The 20,260-nt window shown below is 42.3% G+C and overlaps 1 protein-coding gene across 10 annotated transcripts in view; it reads right to left on the reverse strand.

Annotated features, from left to right (window-relative positions):
- Positions 1-20,260, reverse strand: part of LOC137383841 (neuron navigator 1-like) — a 719,754-nt gene that overhangs the window by 42,993 nt on the left and 656,501 nt on the right. For all 10 annotated transcript variants that reach the window (XM_068057140.1, XM_068057137.1, XM_068057136.1 and 7 more), the window contains 3 exons: positions 16,797-16,894; positions 6,982-7,077; positions 519-687 (listed from right to left, as the gene is read on the reverse strand). In XM_068057140.1, coding sequence (XP_067913241.1) covers positions 519-687; positions 6,982-7,077; positions 16,797-16,894 — 363 coding nt within the window. The remainder of the gene's footprint in view (positions 1-518; positions 688-6,981; positions 7,078-16,796; positions 16,895-20,260) is intronic.

Raw genomic sequence — 20,260 nt, forward strand, 5'->3', positions numbered from 1 at the left:
TTTTTGGACTATGGTTGTTCTGGCAGATCTCGGGCAATGTGAAAGGATAAACCAATTGCCCAGACACAAGTTACATGGAGATGTTGCACTCTCAGATAGACAGCACCCAAGGACAGGCACTGTGTAATCTTGGGCGCTGAGTAGAGGCTAAAGTGGAGTACTAACCACATCATTTCCGTCTCTGGTTTACAGTTTTTCATTCATTAAAAAGCAATGTCTGGTCATGCCATGTCTAATGCACTTAGGTAAATATGCTCATCCAGGCAGGGCAGCTCTTTTTTATATGGCTAGGCATTACTGTGCCAGATCTCAGCATAACTAAACAGAGCCTTTTCTATACATCCATTCAACTATAACTCTCACTATAACACACATTTTGTACAACTCCCAAAAACCATGATAGTGCACCAACAATCATGAATTGTTCATTAATTAACAGTAAGCATATCTTAAAACAAAAAGGGAGAAGTTTAGGCTAAATGTTTGCAGATTCCATATTATTTCTTCTATTCACTGACCTTTCAAAGTTATAGAGAAGGTTGTGGCTTCTTTTCCCATATATCTATAGGGCAGCATGTCAGGTGCATCAGTTCCGAAGACTCGTTTTACGTGATCAACGTTATAGCTGTAGATGGCATCTGTGCTCAACCCAAGACAAGAAACGGGGTCTACCTTTGTAATGTAGTCCTAAGAGAAAAGTACAGCCTGATAAGATGGTAATAGATTTGACTGAATGTTTTGTTTAACTTATGTAAACTTTCATGGGTATCCATTTTGCTGCATATAGTAATTATATGCAATCAAAACCATTTTTAAATTTAAAAAGTTTTCTAATGCAATGCAGTGGCAGCCAAGAACAGGAAAAAGGGGTAGACCGAGAAGATGATGGAGAGATGACATAATATCATACCCAGGAACCACATGTGCGAGAATAGCAAGGGATAAATATAAATGGAAAAGGCAAGAGGAGGGTTACATCCTACAGTGGATGAACACAGTTTAAATGATAAATGCACGCATACACCTTTACTTGGTTCTCTAGCTATGTCATTTTAGGCATTTCTTTTATTCTTGTAAAGCAAGATTAGGCACTGGGGTTGTATGTACACAAACTATCGAAGGTGGCAGGCCAAGTTGAGAAGGCTGTTAAAAAAGCATTTTGGATGCCTGGCTTTATTAATAGAGGAATGGATTATAAAAACAAGGAACTTATGCTAATCATTTATAAATACTGGTTAGGCCTCAGTTGGAGTATTGTATTCAATTCTGGGCAGCACACTTTGGGAAGCAAGCCAAGGACTTGGAGAGGGTACAGAAGAGATTTACTAGAATGGTACCAGGGTTGAGGGGACCTCAGTTATGTGGAGAGACTGGAGAAGCTGGGGTTGTTCTCCTTAGAACAGTGAAGGTTAAGATGGGATTTGAAAGAGGTGTTCAAAATTATGTATGGTTTTGATAGAGCAAATAGTAAGAAACTGTTTCCACTGGCAGGAGGATTGGTAACCAGAGGACACAGATTTATGGTAGTGGCAAAAGAACCAAAGGTGACATGAGGCAACTTTTTTTAAAAATCCAGTTGTGATCTGGAATACACTGCCTAAAAGGGTGGTGGAAGCAAATTCAATAGTAACATTCAAAAGAGAATGAGATAAATACTTGAAGGGAAAACATTTACAAGTCTATAGGGAAAGAGCATGGGGTGGGATTAATTGGATAGCCTCCTCCTATGCAGCATCACTCTATAACTTAGGGTTTTAAGCATCTGTGGTACGACATTGGGTTTATATGACCAAAAGATAAAATAAACAATAATTTTTGAGGCAATAATCCAAGAATAACCCAGAAATAAAAATTCATCATGTGTCCCTTAAATGCAATTCACACTGCCACTGGGAGGTTCAATTTATGAATTAGCAATGTTCATTAAAAGGAGAGACTAAATACCATAATGTTGTTCATTCAATATAAACAGAAAGTTGTTTTGTAGACTTCTTTTATGACTATGCTCAGAATAATCAGATTCATGTCTCCAGTGCATTATTTCCTCATGTTTGGGAATACTCATAGGAAAGGGCAGAATCTCAAAGTTTTTGCTGCATTCTTGTGGAAAACTTAGGTGATTGCTTGCAACTACGTCAGAAAATTTCCCTAAATTATAAACACATCAGCCCAGAATTTGCGGTCAGCGGCGAAGCAACTTTGTGGTCGCTTGTCACTGACCACAAAGTAAGCCTTGCTGAGACATTTAATGATCTCTCTGGTGAGAAATTCACCTCTATCGCCATGCAGTGGTACTGCAACTGACTGCAGAATTCTTTACTGGGCATTCACAGCGTGAACAGCAGTGATGTCATCAGGCTGTCCGAGCAGCCTATCACATTGAAGGATTTTCATAGACATACAAACAGGGAAACAAAAAGCAGTGAAATAAAATCACTTCTAAAAATTTTCACAGGGAGCAATTTAAGGATTAGGATATACGCATGGGGTGAAGGTAGAAGCAAAAATAGTCTGAAAAAGCTTTTTAACAAATTAAAGAAATTTAGTTTACAATATCTACAAATTAATCATTTAACAGTACTCTACAAATATAAATTTATTTTTTCAGGGCCAGTTCTGTTGTTCATCAAATTTTATTGAACACATCACCATTAAAAATCCAGTTACACCTGACTGAACAAGGAGTAACTTTTTAAGGAGTTTCTAACAGCAATATGGGAGCAGGAAAGTTGAAATTCTCGCTGATTTTAAAAAATTAATTCTTGGGATGTGAGCATTGCTGGCAAGGCCAGCATTTATTGCCCATCCCTAATTACCCCCGAGTAGGTGGCTTCTTCAACCATTGCAGTTCATGTGCTGTAGGTATACCCACAGTGTCGTTAGGGAGGGAATTTCAGAATTTTAACCCAGCAACAGTGAAGCCATGGTGGTATAGTTCTACGTCAGGATGGTGTGTGAATTGGAGGGGCATTTTCAAGTGCTGGTGCTTTCATGCATCTGTTGCCCTTGTTAATCTAGGTGCGAGAGATTGTGGGTTTGGAAGGTGCTGTTGAAGGAACCTTGGTTGAGTTGCTGCAGTGCATCTTGTAAATAGTACACACTGCTGCCACTGTGTACTGGTGGTGGAGGGAGTGAATGTTGAAGGTGATGGATGGGTGCCAATCAAGTGGGTTGCTTTGTCTTGGATGGTGTTGAGCTTCTTGAGTGTTGTTGGAGCCGCACTCACCCAGGCAAGTGGAGAATATTCCATCACACTCCTGACTTGTGCCTTGTAGATGATGGACAGGCTTTAGGGAGTCAGAAGGTGAGTTAATTGCCACAGAATTTCCAGCCTCTGACCTGCTCTTGTAGCTAGAATATTTTATATGGCTGGTCAGTTAAGTTTCTGGTCAATGGTAACCCGTAAGATGTTGAGGGTGGGGGATTCATTGATAGTAATGCCATTGAATGTTGAAGGAAATGGTTAGATTCTCTCTTGTTGAAGATGGTCGTCTGGCATTTGTGTGGCACTAATGTTAGTTGTCATTTATCAGTCCAAGTCTGGACATTGTCCAGGTTTTGCTGCATACAGGCATGTACTGCTTCAGTATCTGAGGAGTTGGGAATGGTACTGAACATTGTGCATCAGTGAACATTCCCACTTCTAAACCTATGATGGAGGGAAGGTCATTGATGAAGCAGCTGATTTTGGTTGAGCCTAGGACACTACCGTAAGGAATTCCTGCAATGATGTCCTGGGATTGAGATGATTGGCCTCCAACAACCACAACCATCTTCCTTTGTGCGAGGTATGACTCCAACCAGCCTGATTCCCATTAACTTCAATTTTGCTAGTGCTCTTTGATTCCACACTCAGTCAAATACTGCCTTGATGTCAAGGGCAGTTATTCTCACCTCTCTCCTCTTGAATTCAGCACTTTTGTTCATGTTTGGGCCAAGGCAGTAATGTCATCTAGAGTTGAGTGGGCCTGGAAGAACCCAAACTGAGCAGGTTGTTGCTGTGTAGTGCCACTTGATAGCACTGTGGACAACAACTTCCATCATTTTGCTGATGATTGAAAGTAGACGGGATGATAATTAGCTAGATTGGATTTGTTCTGCTTTTTGTGAACAGGACATACCTGGGAAATTTTCCACATTGTTGAGTAGATGCCAGTGTTGTTGCTGTACTGGAACAGCATGGCTAGTGGCGCAGCTAGTTCTGCAGCACGTCTTCAGAACTACAGCTGGGATATTGACGGAGCCCGTTACCTTTGCAGTAGCCAGTGCATTCAGCTGTTTCTTGATATCATGCAGTCAGTGGAATCGGTGATTGCCAGCTTTGGGGGGGTGGTGGGGGGGGGGGGGGCGGTGTCCACAGCACAGCCTGTGTCAGAGCCCTGAGTGACAGATCGCAACTTCAGGATTTCCATGCTAATCTGTGCTTGCGCTACATCCTGAAGGTGAGATCAGTTTCAGAGGGGTAATGATGGCACCTGACACATTTTATATAATTTGTGCGTTTGCAACACTGTGCTCAAGGGATGCTTTTGTGACTCCAGTGCCCAGAGCTGCTTTAGGTGGCAGAAGGGAGGGAAGGGGTTAAAAATGAAAGAGTTGGATTGAGTGTATTTGCCAAGGGTTTTTATCTTCTGCTTTTTGCTTCAAATTGTGCCCTCCTTCAGTTACACTACGCTGCAGCAGGCCTCCCAAGGCTTTCTGCAGCCCATCTTCACCCTCCCTGCAGGTGGATTCTTTTACAAAGGAGACACGCTCTCCTAAAAAATGCAAATGATCCTGAATATAGAAAATCATCATGAATTAGAATGGTATTCTTGTGGCTAGTAGAGCTCCCATCCTGCCAACAACACAACAGGATAATTAGAAGAAAAGAGTATGGCCAGATCTTTCAGTGCTGTGCACAGATTTTGCAACTCTGAAGTGCATTGGCCCATAGTGTGGAATACGTTTACTGCCAATTTTCTCTTCAAGAGATGAACTCCTTGCTGAGATATGGCTGTATATGAGCCAATTACTGTTGGTACCTCACTCAAGTAGCCACTATCCACGAGTCTTGATAATGACGGTCAGCAGGATATTCTATCCAATTGAGGATGGCGGCCCACCTCCCAGAGCTGCTGACTCAATCAGAGGGCCAGCAGCTTGGCAGCCTCGTCAACACCATCGATAGATGTGGCCACTGCTGAGGCTACAGGAAGAAAAGGACACCTCATCATTACTGTGCTGGAGCCAGGCAGGTAGTCCCTGGCAACTGGGGGGAAAGTGGGGTCCATCTTCCAAAGCAGTGCCATAGCCGCAGGGGTGGCCACTGCCACCGAGAGGCCCCTCTGTGGAACATGGAGTGGCTATAAAGGAGGGCCCCACCTCGGGAACCCGCTGGGAGGCCGCCAGGGTTTACCAGCTGGTCTCCCAACGTGGCGGCGGCCCAGTCCTAACTTTTCAACACTCTCCTCATAACTGAAGTCCCTCATCCCTGGTAACATTCGGGTAAGCCTCTTCTGTACCCTTTCTATGCCTTTTACATCTTTCCTGAAGTATGGTGCCTTGAAGTATCAACAATACTCCAGTTATTTTAAAGTCCTAGGTCATTTATAAAAACTGAAAACAGAAACGGATCCAAAAAAGCAGCCATTCACCACCACCCTCTTTCTGTCACAGAGCCAATCCATTTTGTCACTTTCCCCTTAACTCCATGGGCTTCAATCTGCTTAACAAACCTCCTGAGTGACACCTTGTTGAATACCTTCTAAACTTTAATATATACCAACATCTACTGCACTAACTTGACCGACCTTCGCTGTTATCTCATCAAGGGGTTCAATCAGGTTAGTCAGACACAATTTGCCTTTGCCAATCCATGCTGGCGGTCTTTGATTACTCATGCTTTTCCAAATGAAAGTTCATTTGTCTTTGACACCAGTTTCCAATAATTTCCCCACCACTGCTGTCGGGCTGACTTCCTTGCAGTTTCCTGGTTTATCTCTTTCCCCTTTCTTGTATAGTGCTACAACAGTAACAATACTCCAGTCCTCCAGCACTACTCCTGTATCCAATGAAGAGTGAAAGATTGTGACCAATGCCTCAGCTATTTCTACCTTTGCTGCTTTCAGAAACCTAGGATGCAGTCCATCTAGACCAGGTGACTTACTAATATTTTCAATAACCTTTTTAGTACGTCTTCTCTATCTATTACTGTCAATAACTTCCTTTTTTTTAGTATAAGTTTCACATTATCCACTTCTTTTGTGAAGACAGATGCAATGTACTTATTTATTACATTTACCTTCTCCTCTGCCTCCAAGTGAAGATTTTCCTTTGAGTCCTTAATAGGTTCAACCTTTTCCCCGAGTGAACATCCTACACTGTACGTGCTTACAAATCTCTTTCGGGTTCAATTTAATGTTGCCTGCTAATCTATTTTTGTAACCTTTATTTGCATCCCATGTTAACTATTTCAATTTCATTCTACACTTTTCATAACCTTCCCAGTTATTAACTGAATCTTGCTCCTGAAGTTTGTCATAAGCCTCCTTTTTTCCAGTTTTATTTTGTCGTCCCAGGAGCATGAGCTTTGGATGCTCTACCTTTTCCCTCAAAGGAACATGCCTAGTTTCCATCTCTTCCCTGGTTTCCCTCCATTGCTCCATCCTTGCTTTGCCTGGAATTTTCCAAATTCCCTTGTCAAATCACTGAAATTAGCTCTTGCTCAGTTGAGCATTTTTACCTTGTATTGTAAGGTGCTGCCAGTCTGGGTTTACGGCCCTCTAGCCATCATTCTCCCATGCCAGGATCTACTTGTAAGCCAGTTTGGCATTTCAGCTGGCTGACTTTGAGAAAGCCCTGTCTGGCGAGCTGCATCGTGAGGCCCAATTGGCATCAGGTTCACTGGCTTTATGTAAATGAACCCTTCATTAGGTACAACAATTTTCAGAAGGATCCTAGGCAAAGAAGTAATCATCTGTAGCAACAAAGCAAACAAACCTTAAACAGCTGGCAGATAACTCCATCTAACATAGTCCAGTCAGTTGTTCCATTTACTTTGGTGGAACCAATGAAAAATTCTTGCTGCTTTGTGGTCTGTTTGGAGAGAGAAAAAAATCTATTGTATCTGGTAATATTCTGTGTCTTACTGGAAGATATTGAAACATTTTGTACCACTATATATTATACATAGGTTTTTGACAAATGCATTTGCTTTGTAGTTGGGGCTTAAGTAGGTCGAGAACTGAAATTGGAAGTAGATTATTTCTTGTGCTGTAACTCACGAATTTCCTGACAGTTGAAACATTGGAAATCAATCGAAACAGTGACCCCTGTACACTTGGGTTCATTTAAGAATCAGTATATTCTGAGTTAAGCAATAACATACTAAGCATGTGTACTACTTTGGATCGAAAGAAAAAGATGAGATTGCAAGCTAAGCCTTTCGATCAACCAGACCAACTTCAATTCCCAGATAGACCAGACAGATTATTCCTACTTAATTCAAATGTTGAAGAAATTGATTGCTTTGCTGAAGAAAGCAAATATACTTTGTGTTCAAACTGGTGCTGTTTTCACCTCAGACTAATAACAGAAGTGTAAGGTGCAAGATTACTTAATTTCTCAGGCTATCTAGAGATTATTTCCTTCAGTCTAATACTTTATGTGCTCACATGTTTGAGCAATAGGCAGAGAAGAGGTTAAAGCCTATAATACTGAGTCTCCATTGCATTTGTACTTGATGTAAATGATGGAGGAATGATGTCATAATGTTTCCTGTATCATTTAAAAATACATCAACATGTGTACAAAACAAGATCCCTTGATGCTCCGGCAATTTTAATCCAACAAAGGGCAGAACGTTAAATATTGACCCTCTGTCTGTGCTGTGTTGATCACATGGCCCATATTAGAAGTATGCGGAGGACCAAATTCAACAATGATGACCCTAGATGGCTAAATGCCTGCCGACAGTATCTAAACTTATATCTAACCAACTGAGCAAAGAATGCAAGTACATGGAACTCTGCATGTACGTTGAGTCAATATCTTCAAAAGGGAAACAATCGGCAAGGACTTTTTGAACAAAAAAGTAGGATACTTCCTCTATCACAGTTGAAACTGATTGGGATTATTGTACCATTTGGTTTGCCTGGATGCATATTTATCCAATTGGCTTAGTTCTGACTTACATTCCAGAAAAAACTTAACTCTTGCTTTTAAATGCCATTAAGAGCCAATGGTCCTCTGAAATCAGTTCCAATTTTATTTCAGATCGCTATGTGCCAAAAATATTATTTAGATGCACTGTGGCGCAGTGGTTAGCACCACAGCCTCACAGCTCCAGGGACCCGGGTTCAATTCTGGGTACTGCCTGTGCGGAGTTTGCAAGTTCACCCTGTGACCGCGTGGGTTTTCGCCGGGTGTTCTGGTTTCCTCCCACAGCCAAAGACTTGCAGATAATAAGTAAATTGGCCATTGTAAATTGCCCCTAATGTAGGTAGGTGGTAGGGAATATGGGATTACTGTAGGGTTAGTATAAATGGGTGGTTGTTGGTCGGCACAGACTCGATGGGCCGAAGGGCCTGTTTCAGTGCTGTATCTCTAAATAAATAATACATTTTCCCAGGGATTTCACTGAGAATTCATCTCCAAATATCACGCAAGAATACCGGGCATCAGAGTAGTTTGAAGGATCTGCAATTTACTGAAAGGATGTTTGTTTTTAGGGACAGCAGAGCTGCATTGTATGGCTTAGGCAATAGGCTGTTAGGAGTCTGGCAGGAGTAAACATGCCTCAACCAGTTAACACTGATACAGGCTTTAAAAGGAGGAGCATTAGACAACTTTCTAGGCCTTAACTTGGAGCAACCACCAAATTCTACCCATCCAGTATTTATCCAACATATTTTTAACAGCTTGGGTCAGCAAAGGTCAAGTCAAGTGCTTATGAAAAGCATATCACCCGATTTAGGCTGGGAGCAGGGTAGGAGGAAAAGTGTGGATCCTCGATCTAGTTACATGCTTCAGACCAACACTACCATTGTTTTATTTTGTAAAAATTTCACATGGGGACTATCAACTATCAATTTTACTTCAATGCAATGAAAAGTAAAAGGTGAAACAGTGACATAATTTTACCAGAATAAAACTAATGGGTAACTTGTTCAACAAGTTACCCATTAGTTTTATTCTGTTAAAATTATGTCACTGTTTCACCTTTTACTTTTCATTACATTGAAGTAAAATTGTAATAAGCCTTCTTGTGATTAGGTAAAAAGAAGCTTTTTTGTTGCTTTTTCCCAATTAAATTTTCCATTTTAATGTGGCTAGTCCAGTGTGTGAATGATACAAGGGGTAGATCAAAATAAGAAAAATCAAAATACATTCTTAATAATGACAAACTGAGACCTGTGGAGGAGCCAAGACTGTCCATGTACACAAATCACAAAGTTAGTGCACAGGTACAAAAAAGTAATCAGAAAGGATAATGTAATGTTGGCTGTTATCTTATGGGGCTGTAATACAAGGGGGAGGAAGTTAAGTTTTGGTCAGATCCCATTTGGAGTACTTGTTCAGTTTTGGGTACTGCACCTCAGGAAGAATATTTTGGCCTTACAGTGAAGATTCACCAGAATCATTTCAAGAATTAAAAGGATTACATTTTGAGGACAGGTTTTATAAATACGGCTTACACTGCCTCTTCACACACTCTGTTCTTACCCTTCTCCAGCAGCGCTCATTTCCAGCATTCCTGCCAGCAAACCTAGATCCTGCTGTAACAGCTGATCGACTAGCTTCCCCACGTACCTGCCTGTAACTGACTCCACTAACTCCACCACAGAGCCAAGAGATGCCAACCACATCCTCCCAACTAAAGAGGTGAGCGCAAAATACATTAAATAGTTAAGTCCTGCAATGCAAGCACTTTTAAGACCAGTGATGCAGAGACAGCTGATGGGATCACTGCAGTTGAGTGCTTACGACCAAATGCTGTTATCTCTGTAGCTGGGAGACAATAATTCCTGTCAGTGGAGCTCCTTTTCTAGCTATCATGAATCTGTGGCCAGACATGGTGGGAAAGTTATGAGCTGATTATATCAGCCTACTGTTCAGTTTCTGTAGTGCCAGCTAATCTTCTGGCAGAAGGATCATAGTTGAAAAGAAAAAAAAAAATTCTGCTACCCCTGACATCCTATCACACATCAAAATCCTTGCCGATAATGGAGAATACAGAGAAGAATGGATAATCAAGGTTCTGCTTTAAGTAGCACATAAAAATTGAAACATAGGCAATGTTTTTTTGTCCACTTCTTTCCTTTTCTGCCAATATTTTTCCATCCCCGCTCCTTGTCTGAAGATGGTAACTCTTCGTTGGGATACAGTTCCCCAGACGCTGGTCACTCTATGCTACTTTACCAAAGTAGCAATACTTGATGTAGAAGCTAAGACATTAATGTGATGAAAAGCCCACATGCCAGATGGAAAATATTAATTTCCTTGTGTGGAACTTTGCCTGAGACTTTTACTGGAAATTGTTACAAATGACTTTTAAAACAGAACAGCCAGCAGCCAAGATGGCCACGGACATTTGTATATGAAAAAACCAAAGGATTAGACTGGAGACAGATATAATTGACACAGCCTGGCCAGAACAGGGTAGTTGTTATGGGGGACTTTAACTTTCCAAATATCGACTGGAAATACTATAGTTCGAGTACTTTAGATGGGTCAGTTTTTGTCCAGTGTGTGTAGGAGGGTTTTCTGACACAGTATGTAGACAGGCCAACCAGGGGCGATGCCACATTGGATTTGGTACTGGGAAATGAACCCGGCCAGGTGTTAGATTTAGATGTAGGTGAGCACTTTGGTGATAGTGATCACAATTCGGTTAGGTTTATCTCAGCGATGGGCAGGCACAGGTATATACCGCAGGGCAAAAATTATTGCTGGGGGAAAGGAAATTATGATGCGATTAGGCAAGATTTAGGATGCGTAGGATGGGGAAGGAAACTGCAGGGGATGGGAACAATTGAAATGTGGAGCTTATTCAAGGAGCAGCTACTGCGTGTCCTCGATAAGTATGTACCTGTGAGGCAGGGAGGAAGTTGTCGAGCGAGGGAGCCGTGGTTTACTAAAGAAGTTGAAGCGCTTGTCAAGAGGAAGAAGGCGGCTTATGTTAGGATGAGACGTGAAGGCTCAGTTAGGGCGCTTGAGAGCTACAAGCTAGCCAGGAAGGATCTAAAGGGAGAGCTAAGAAGAGCAAGGAGAGGACACGAGAAGTCATTGGCGGATAGGATCAGGGAAAACCCTAAGGCTTTCTATAGGTATATCAGGAATAAAAGAATGACTAGAGTTAGATTAGGGCCAATCAAGGATAGTAGTGGGAAGTTGTGTGTGGAATCAGAGGAGATAGGGGAAGTGTTAAATGAATATTTTGCGTCAGTATTTACAGTAGAGAAAGAAAATATTGTCGAGGAGAATACTGAGATTCAGGCTACTAGGCTAGATGGGATTGAGGTTCACAGGAGGAGGTGTTATCAATTTTGGAAAGTGTGAAAATAGATAAGTCCCCTGGGCCAGATGGGATTTACCCTAGGAGTCTCTGGGAAGCTAGGGAGGAGATTGCAGAGCCTTTGTCCTTGATCTTTATGTCGTCATTGTCGACAGGAATAGTGCCGGAAGACTGGAGGATAGCAAATGTTGTCCCCTTGTTCAAGAAGGGGAGTAGAGACAGCCCTGGTAATTATAGACCTGTGAGCCTTACTTCGGTTGTGGGTAAAATGTTGGAAAAGGTTATAAGAGACAGGATTTATAATCATCTTGAAAAGAATAAGTTCATTAGCGATAGTCAGCACGGTTTTGTGACGGGTAGGTCGTGCCTCACAAACCTTAATGAGTTTTTCGAGAAGGTGACCAAACAGGTGGATGAGGGTAAAGCAGTGGATGTGGTGTATATGGATTTCAGTAAGGCGTTTGATAAGGTTCCCCACGGTAGGCTGTTGCAGAAAATACGGAAGTATGGGGTTGAAGGTGATTTAGAGCTTTGGATCAGAAATTGCCTAGCTGAAAGAAGACTGAGGGTGGTGGTTGATGGCAAATGTTCATCCTGGAGTTTAGTTACTAGTGGTGTACCGCAAGGATCTGTTTTGGGGCCACTGCTGTTTGTCATTTTTATAAATGACCTGGAAGAGGGTGTAGAAGGGTGGGTTAGTAAATTTGCAGATGACACTAAGGTCGGTGGAGTTGTGGATAGTGCCGAAGGATGTTGTAGGGTACAGAGGGACAAAGATAGGCTGCAGAGCTGGGCTGAGAGATGGAAAATGGAGTTTAATGCGGAAAAGTGCGAGGTGATTCACTTTGGAAGGAGTAACAGGAATGCAGAGTACTGGGCTAATGGGAAGATTCTTGGTAGTGTAGATGAACAGAGAGATCTTGGTGTCCAGGTGCATAAATCCCTGAAGGTTGCTACCCAGGTTAATAGGGCTGTTAAGAAGGCATATGGTGTGTTAGCTTTTATTAGTAGGGGGATCGAGTTTCGGAGCCACGAGGTCATGCTGCAGCTGTACAAAACTCTGGTGAGACCGCACCTGGAGTATTGCGTGCAGTTCTGGTCACCGCATTATAGGAAGGATGTGGAAGCTATGGAAAGGGTGCAGGGGAGATTTACTAGGATGTTGCCTGGTATGGAGGGAAGGTCTTACGAGGAAAGGCTGAGGGACTTGAGGTTGTTTTCGTTGGAGAGAAGGAGGAGGAGAGGTGACTTAATAGAGACATATAAGATAATCAGAGGGTTAGATAGGGTGGATAGTGAGCGTCTTTTTCCTCGGATGGTGATGGCAAACACGAGGGGACATAGCTTCAAGTTGAGGGGTGATAGATATAGGACAGATGTCAGAGGTAGCTTCTTTACTCAGAGAGTAGTAAGGGCGTGGAACGCCCTGCCTGCAGCAGTAGTAGACTCGCCAACTTTAAGGGCATTTAAGTGGTCATTGGATAGACATATGGATGAAAATGGAATAGTGTAGGTCAGATGGTTTCACAGGTCGGCGCAACATCGAGTGCTGAAGGGCCTGTACTGCGCTGTAATGTTCTAATTCTAATTCTAAAAAAAAAACAATGGGGTGCATCCTGATTCAATTATCTTGGATGGCCTTGACAATATTTGATCGTCAAAAGCTATCGACACCCATTGACTTTGAAAGAGCCAACCACCCCCCCGCACCCCCCCCCCCCCAGGTATGTCTGGGCAGCCTCAGGGGAGAACCTTTAATTTCAGAGGAAATTCCAGACGAACTGCATTAAAACGCAAAGAGGTGGTTATGTCATGTGACTGCTTGTGCAACTCTGGAAGATTGTGAATTGTGACCCAGAAGACAGACAGTAACTGAGATCCAGCAAGGGAACATGTCTCTTCTCTCTCCCTCTCTCCAGAAAAGAGCCAGAGAGGCTTCGGCTGCAACTACTAAGCCTCAAACCTACAGCCCAGAATAGCCAGCAACTAGGGGACAAGGATAAAGCCCCTCTTCTGCCTTCCAGAACCTGAGAAGCAAGCCTGAACCATGCACCTGGCCCAGCGAGGACTTCAGGACTACGATTTCAACTAACAACTCTGGGATTGAGATTCAGTATTTGAATTCCATTTATTACAGACTCTACTCCAACCTCCTAACTCTGTTTTTCCCTCTTTAATCTATTTGTGTGTGTGTGTGACTCTTGTGTGAATGAGGGGCATGGAGACGTGGCGTATTTTCGTAATTTTAACGGGTTTAGAGTGATAAGGTTAATAAACATACATTTTTCTTGTTTAAACTCCAGAAAACTAGCCTGATTGGTTCATTTGCAATTATATTGGAGGAACAGGAACAAATGCTCACTGAGGTGGTAAGTTAAATCACAGTGTTAAAAAAACAATAAGCCCTGTTGTGGTCAAACCAGAGAATCACCTGATTATAACAGTAGTGTAAATGTTCCCAGTCTTTAACCAACACCAGCATGCATGGAAATATTGGCAGGGTAATTTTTGGGTATGTATTTGTCATGCAGGCCCCCACCTGCCAAGAATGAGGCACATTAATTTCACCACATAAACATTGATCTTTAAACTGTTATTGGAGTAAAGAAAGGAAAAACACCAGACCCTTGACTGGAAAGACATTTGCATATTCACAGATCGTGCTTAAAAGGGGCAAAAGACCATTTTCTGACACATTCAAACCACAATGGACCTTTGATTACCAGATGTTGAGGGTGAAGGAGCTCGCATTCCAGGTTGACTGCTAAGATGGCCGAATATACAAACGGACGTGGTCACACACCCCTAGTCACATGACTAGCCTGCTGGGCAACCTGAGTTTTTTTTAATTTGAACTTGCCACAACTTCAGAATTCATTGAAGATAATGAACCCGAGAGAGAAAAGTCTCCCACAGTGAACAAGGTATAAGAATAATACTGGGCCCGAACGAAAAGCATGCAAGGACGACAGCGAGCTTGAAGCACAGTTACAAAAACCCCACTTCAGAGATTGCCTCTAACCTCTCCACTATTTTTCTTCTGCTCTTTTCTGTCTCTATTTGCATGGGCATATCACGTAAGCATGCTGGCATGGGGTGCAATGTATATCCGTGGACGTTAATCAAATTAGAAGAACAACAAAGAACAGTACAGCACAGGAACAGGCCATTTGGCCCTCCAAGCCTGCGCCGATCTTGATGCCTGCCGAAACTAACACCTTCTGCACTTCCGGGGCCCATATCCCTCTATTCCCTTCCTATTCATATATTTGTCAAGATGCCTCTTAAACGTCGCTATCGTATCTGTTTCCACCACCTCCCCTGGCAGCAAGTTCCAGGCACTCACCACCCTCTGTGTAAAAAATTTGCCTCGCACATCCCCTCTAAACTTTGCCCCTCGCACCTTAAACCTATGTCCCCTAGTAACTGATTCTTCCACCCTGGGAAAAAGCTTCTGACTATCCACTCTGTCCATGCCGCTCATAACTTTGTAAACCTCTATCATGTCGCCCCTCCACCTCCATCGTTCCAGTGAAAACAACCCGAGTTTTTCCAACCTCTGCTCATAGCTAATGCCCTCCAGACCAGGCGACATCCTGGTAAACCTCCTCTGTATCCTCTCCAAAGCCTCCACGTCCTTCTGGTAGTGTGGCGACCAGAATTGCACGCAGTATTCTAAGTGTGGCCTAACTAAGGTTCTGTACAGCTGCAACATGACTTGCCAATTTTTATACTCTATGCCCCGGCCGATGAAGGCAAGCATGCCGTATGCCTTCTTGACTACCTTATCCAACTGCGTTGTCACTTTCAGTGACCTGTGGACCTGTACGCCCAGATCTCTCTGCCTGTCAATACTCCTAAGGGTTCTGCCATTTACTGTATACCTCCCACCTGCATTAGACCTTCCAAAATGCATTACCTCACATTTGTCCGGATTAAACCCCATCTGCCATTTCTCCGCCCAAGTCTCCAACCGATCTATATCCTGCTGTATCCTCTGACAATCCTCATCATTATCCGCAACTCCACCAACCTTTGTGTCGTCTGCAAACTTACTAATCAGACCAGCTACATTTTCCTCCAAATCATTTATATATACTACAAACAGCAAAGGTCCCGCAGGGATCCCTGCGGAACACCACTAGTCACATCCCTCCATTCAGAAAAACACCCATCCACTGTTACCCTCTGTCTTCTGTAACTGAGCCAGTTCCGTATCCATCTTGCCAGCTCACCTCTGATCCTGTGTGACTCCAGCTTTTGCACCAGTCTGCCATGCGGAACCTTGTCAAAGGCTTTGCTAAAGTCCAGATAGACAACATCCACCGCCCTTCCCTCATCAATCATCTTCGTCACTTCCTCAAAAAACTCAATCAAATTATCGCCTTCACAAAACCATGCTGTCTCTCGCTAATAAGTTCTTTTGTTTCCAAATGGGAGTAAATCCTGTCCCGAAGAATCCTCTCTCATAGTTTTCCTACCACTGACGTAAGGCTCACTGGCCTATAATTTCCTGGATTATCCTTGCCACCCTTCTTAAACAAAGGCACAACATTGGCAATTCTCCAGTCCTCTGGGACCTCACCTGTAGCCAATGAGGATGCAAAGATTTCTGTCAAGGCCCCAGCAATTTCTTCCCTTGCCTCCCTCAGTATTCTAGGGTAGATCCCATCAGGCCCTGGGGACTTATCTACCTTAATGCTTTGCAAGACACCCAACACCTCCTCCTTTTTGATAATTAGATGACTGAGTTCAAGTTTAAGTTTTAATAAATTTCACTTTTCTTCTTTAAACCTAAGAAAGCCTGTTTGTGCTCATTTCTTTGCCTTATAATTGGAAAGCGGTGAACTAGGATTCACCAAGAAGTTTAAAAAACAAAACCCTGTTGCAGTAAGACGAAGTGAAGGCTGAAAGGGATCCCTAGACACCTTTATCACTTGATCGTAACAGTATTGGTGGAGAATATTGGAAAACTATTTGAGCACAGGGGGTCAAAACAGCTGATCCTGATTCTGTCCTCACCTGACATCAATTTGCATGCACTTGGGGATAGAAATTGGAAGCAGGAGGATTAACTGATTTTCCTCTCCTTAAAACAAGCATTGAGAGGTCAACAATAGTGCTCTTACTGCTACATATAATGCATTCAACTACTTCAGCACAGGACCATGGATCATAACCAAAGATCATCCTGTATGTATGAGTCAGCTATTCATGATCTTTAGCGGGGAAACACTGAGTAATTCATTTTCATTATATTGCAGATTCCAAATTATGTCTATATTAATATGCATCTTACTTCATTACAAATTTGCTCCTCAGTCAGAAGGACCACAATTCTAACATTTCTTTCTTCCTTCAGGGAGGAACTGGTCACCCCATCCATTGGGGATACATCTGAATCAGAAACAGAGAAAGATATTACCACAAACCTGAATTTAACAAATGAGGCCAAAACTTTAACATAACTTTCATGCAACATCAATTATATATCTATTCCAAATGTAAGGATAAGAAGACATTCATGCCAGAGAAGGATAACAGCCACTAAAGGCATATAAATCTCATTTTCTAAACAAGACTGAAGTTGTCCATAACTGGATGCCTTAAAAAATTACAAGCTCCATCATTACTTAATATAACTGGGTATCTTATTCTGTGTTTTATTTGAAATTGAAAATTCAGGTAATTTTAAGCAGTAAAATACAATTACAAAACAAAATACAAGACTGCTAGCACAAGGAAGCAGACATAGGTTGCAGAGTGAAGTTCATATCAGACAGTAGGATAGGGACAAATCTTTTCTCTCTTATTTAATCTGACAGATACACCAACAATGAGCTTAAGTGCACATTTGTTGGTCTATAATGCATTGTGTGACAATGGAGATGAAATGCCTGTCTATGCTATTTTAATTATAAAAGGGCAGATGTATAAAGTGAATTATATATACACATCTACTTAATTTGCAAAATTCAAAGAAAATAATTTCACTCCCGCTGTAACTAAATGCAAATTTAGACTCACTTTTGTCCATACATAACACATATTATTGACACAATCTCCATTACACAGCACCAGGAAAGGTTGGGCTGTTTTGCTTTGCATTGCTATCCCTTCCATGTATTTAATAAGATATAATTATGTACGAAAAGAAAATAGCATATGACTACTCTATCAAAACCAGCATTTTACAAAGTTCTCATAAAAGGCACTAGTCACGCCACAAAAATGAAGTTGTTGGTGCCACAAATAGCAGTGAAACACATCAAATTTAAATGAAATGCCCTGTCCATTTTGCAGACCTGCAATTTTTCACCAACACTGTATATTTATTTTGGAACGTGCTCTATCAATTTGCACCAAAACATCCATCACAATTTATTGGCATTGTAGTAAATATAGAATCATGTCAACTGTGGCTATGATTATATTTGTAAGATAGAGTCAAAGAATGAAACAGTACAGAAATAAGCCTTTAACTCCATCGAGTCTGTGCTGGTGTTTTTATTCATATGAGCGACCTTGCCTGATCCCATTCTATTATTCAGGCTCCATACCTTTTATTGGGCAGTTTAAGAGGTCTGCACTGTTGCACAAATCAACGTCCACTCTAAATGATTTTTGATACATAAAACCAGAACAATACCATGAAATGTTGCTGCATAAGGATTTCCAGAAAGGCTGATTTCCATATCCAAAAAACCCAAAACAAATAGTTTCATTTGTAACATTAGGTGATTCACATAAATTAAGATGTCTTAGCTGCACCCTTTATATTCCGAACAGCAAACACCTAAACATTTAACAAGTTCACATTTGAATGACTGAAGCCAAAAAGGCAGAATTGCACTTACAAAATAAATCCTAACCAGATTTTTGTCTTTACTGCCTCAGTGGGGAGGATTGCACGACCGTAATCGAGCTGGAGAATCATTCATCCACTCAATTAATTGGGAGGAAAATCAGGCAGGCTCTGTTCTGGGTGTGCAATCCTTACCACCTGTATTTCTCTCGGTGCTCTAAGTAATACTTTATACCCTGGTAATAAAGACAAAAACCCACCCCTTACTGCAAATGTTTATCAGTGTGCATTTTGTACTAAAGACACGTATTTTAAAGTTAAACCTTAAATCTTTTTTTTTATTTTGAGAGATACAGCACTGAAACAGGCCCTTCGGCCCACCGAGTCTGTGCCGACCAACAACCACCCATTTATACTCATCCTACATTAATCCCATATTCTCTACCACATCCTCACCATTCTCCTACCACCTACCTACACTAGGGGCAATTTACAACGGCCAATTTACCTATCAACCTGCAAGTCTTTGGAGGTGGGAGGAAACCGGAGCACCCGGCGGAAACCCACGCAGACACAGGGATAACTTGCAAACTCCGCACAGGCAGTACCCAGAACTGAACCCGGGTCGCTGGAGCTGTGAGGCTGCGGTGCTAACCACTGCGCCACTGTGCCGCCCTAATATACATACACAGATCTGTTTCTGATAGCAGTAAAAATGGTTTTTGCTCTTGCTCACTGATTCTGTCATTGCCAGGGTTTGTCTGATGTTTATTTGTACAAGGTACTCCAATGTTCACACCTTCTTATTAGCGAGAGACAGCATGGTTTTGTGAAGGGGAGGTCGTGTCTTACTAATTTGATTGAGTTTTTTGAGGAAGTGACGAAGATGATTGATGAAGGAAGGGCAGTGGATGTTATCTATATGGACTTTAGTAAAGCCTTTAACAAGGTCCCGCATGGCAGACTGGTACAAAAGGTGAAGTCACACGGGATCAGAGGTGAGCTGGCAAGATGGATACAGAACTGGCTCGGTCATAGAAGACAGAGGGTATCAGTGGATGGGTGTTTTTCTGAATGGAGGAATGTGACTAGTGGTGTTCCGCAGGGATCAGTGCTGGGACCTTTTGCTGTTTGTATTATATATAAATGATTTGGAGGAAAATGTAGCTGGTCTGATTAGTAAGTTTGCAGACGACACAAAGGTTGGTGGAGTTGCGGATTGTGATGAGGATTGTCAGAGGATACAGATCGGTTGGAGACTTGGGTGGAGAAATGGCAGATGGAGTTTAATCTGGACAAATCTGAGGTAATGCATTTTGGAAGGTCTAATGCAGGTGGGAGGTATACAGTAAATGGCAGAACCCTTAGGAGTATTGACAGGCAGAGAGATCTGGGCGTACAGGTCCACAGGTCACTGAAAGTGGCAACGCAGTTGGATAAGGTAGTCAAGAAGGCATACGGCATGCTTGCCTTCATCAGTCGGGGCATAGAGTATAAAAATTGGCAAGTCATGCTGCAGCTGTACAGAACTTTAGTTAGGCCACACTTAGAATATGGTGTGCAATTCTGGTTTTGGAGAGGGTACAGAGGAGGTTTACCAGGATATTGCCTGGTCTGGAGGGCATTAGCTATGAGGAGAGGTTGGAAAAACTCGGATTGTTTTCACTGGAACGACGGAGGTGGAGGGGCGACATGATAGAGGTTTACAAAGTTATGAGCGGCATGGACAGAGTGGATAGTCAGAAGCTTTTTCCCAGGGTGGAAGAATCAGTTACTAGGGGACATAGGTTTAAGGTGCGAGGGGCAAAGTTTAGAGGGGATGTGCGAGGCAAGTTTTTTTACACAGAAGGTGGTGAGTGCCTGGAATTTGCTGCCGGGGGAGGTGGTGGAAGCAGATACGATAGTGACGTTTAAGAGACATCTTGACAAATACATGAATAGGAAGGGAATAGAGTGAT

The sequence above is a fragment of the Heterodontus francisci genome, chromosome 25 (genome assembly GCF_036365525.1).
Source record: "Heterodontus francisci isolate sHetFra1 chromosome 25, sHetFra1.hap1, whole genome shotgun sequence".
In the NCBI taxonomy this organism is placed as follows: Eukaryota; Metazoa; Chordata; class Chondrichthyes; order Heterodontiformes; family Heterodontidae; genus Heterodontus; species Heterodontus francisci.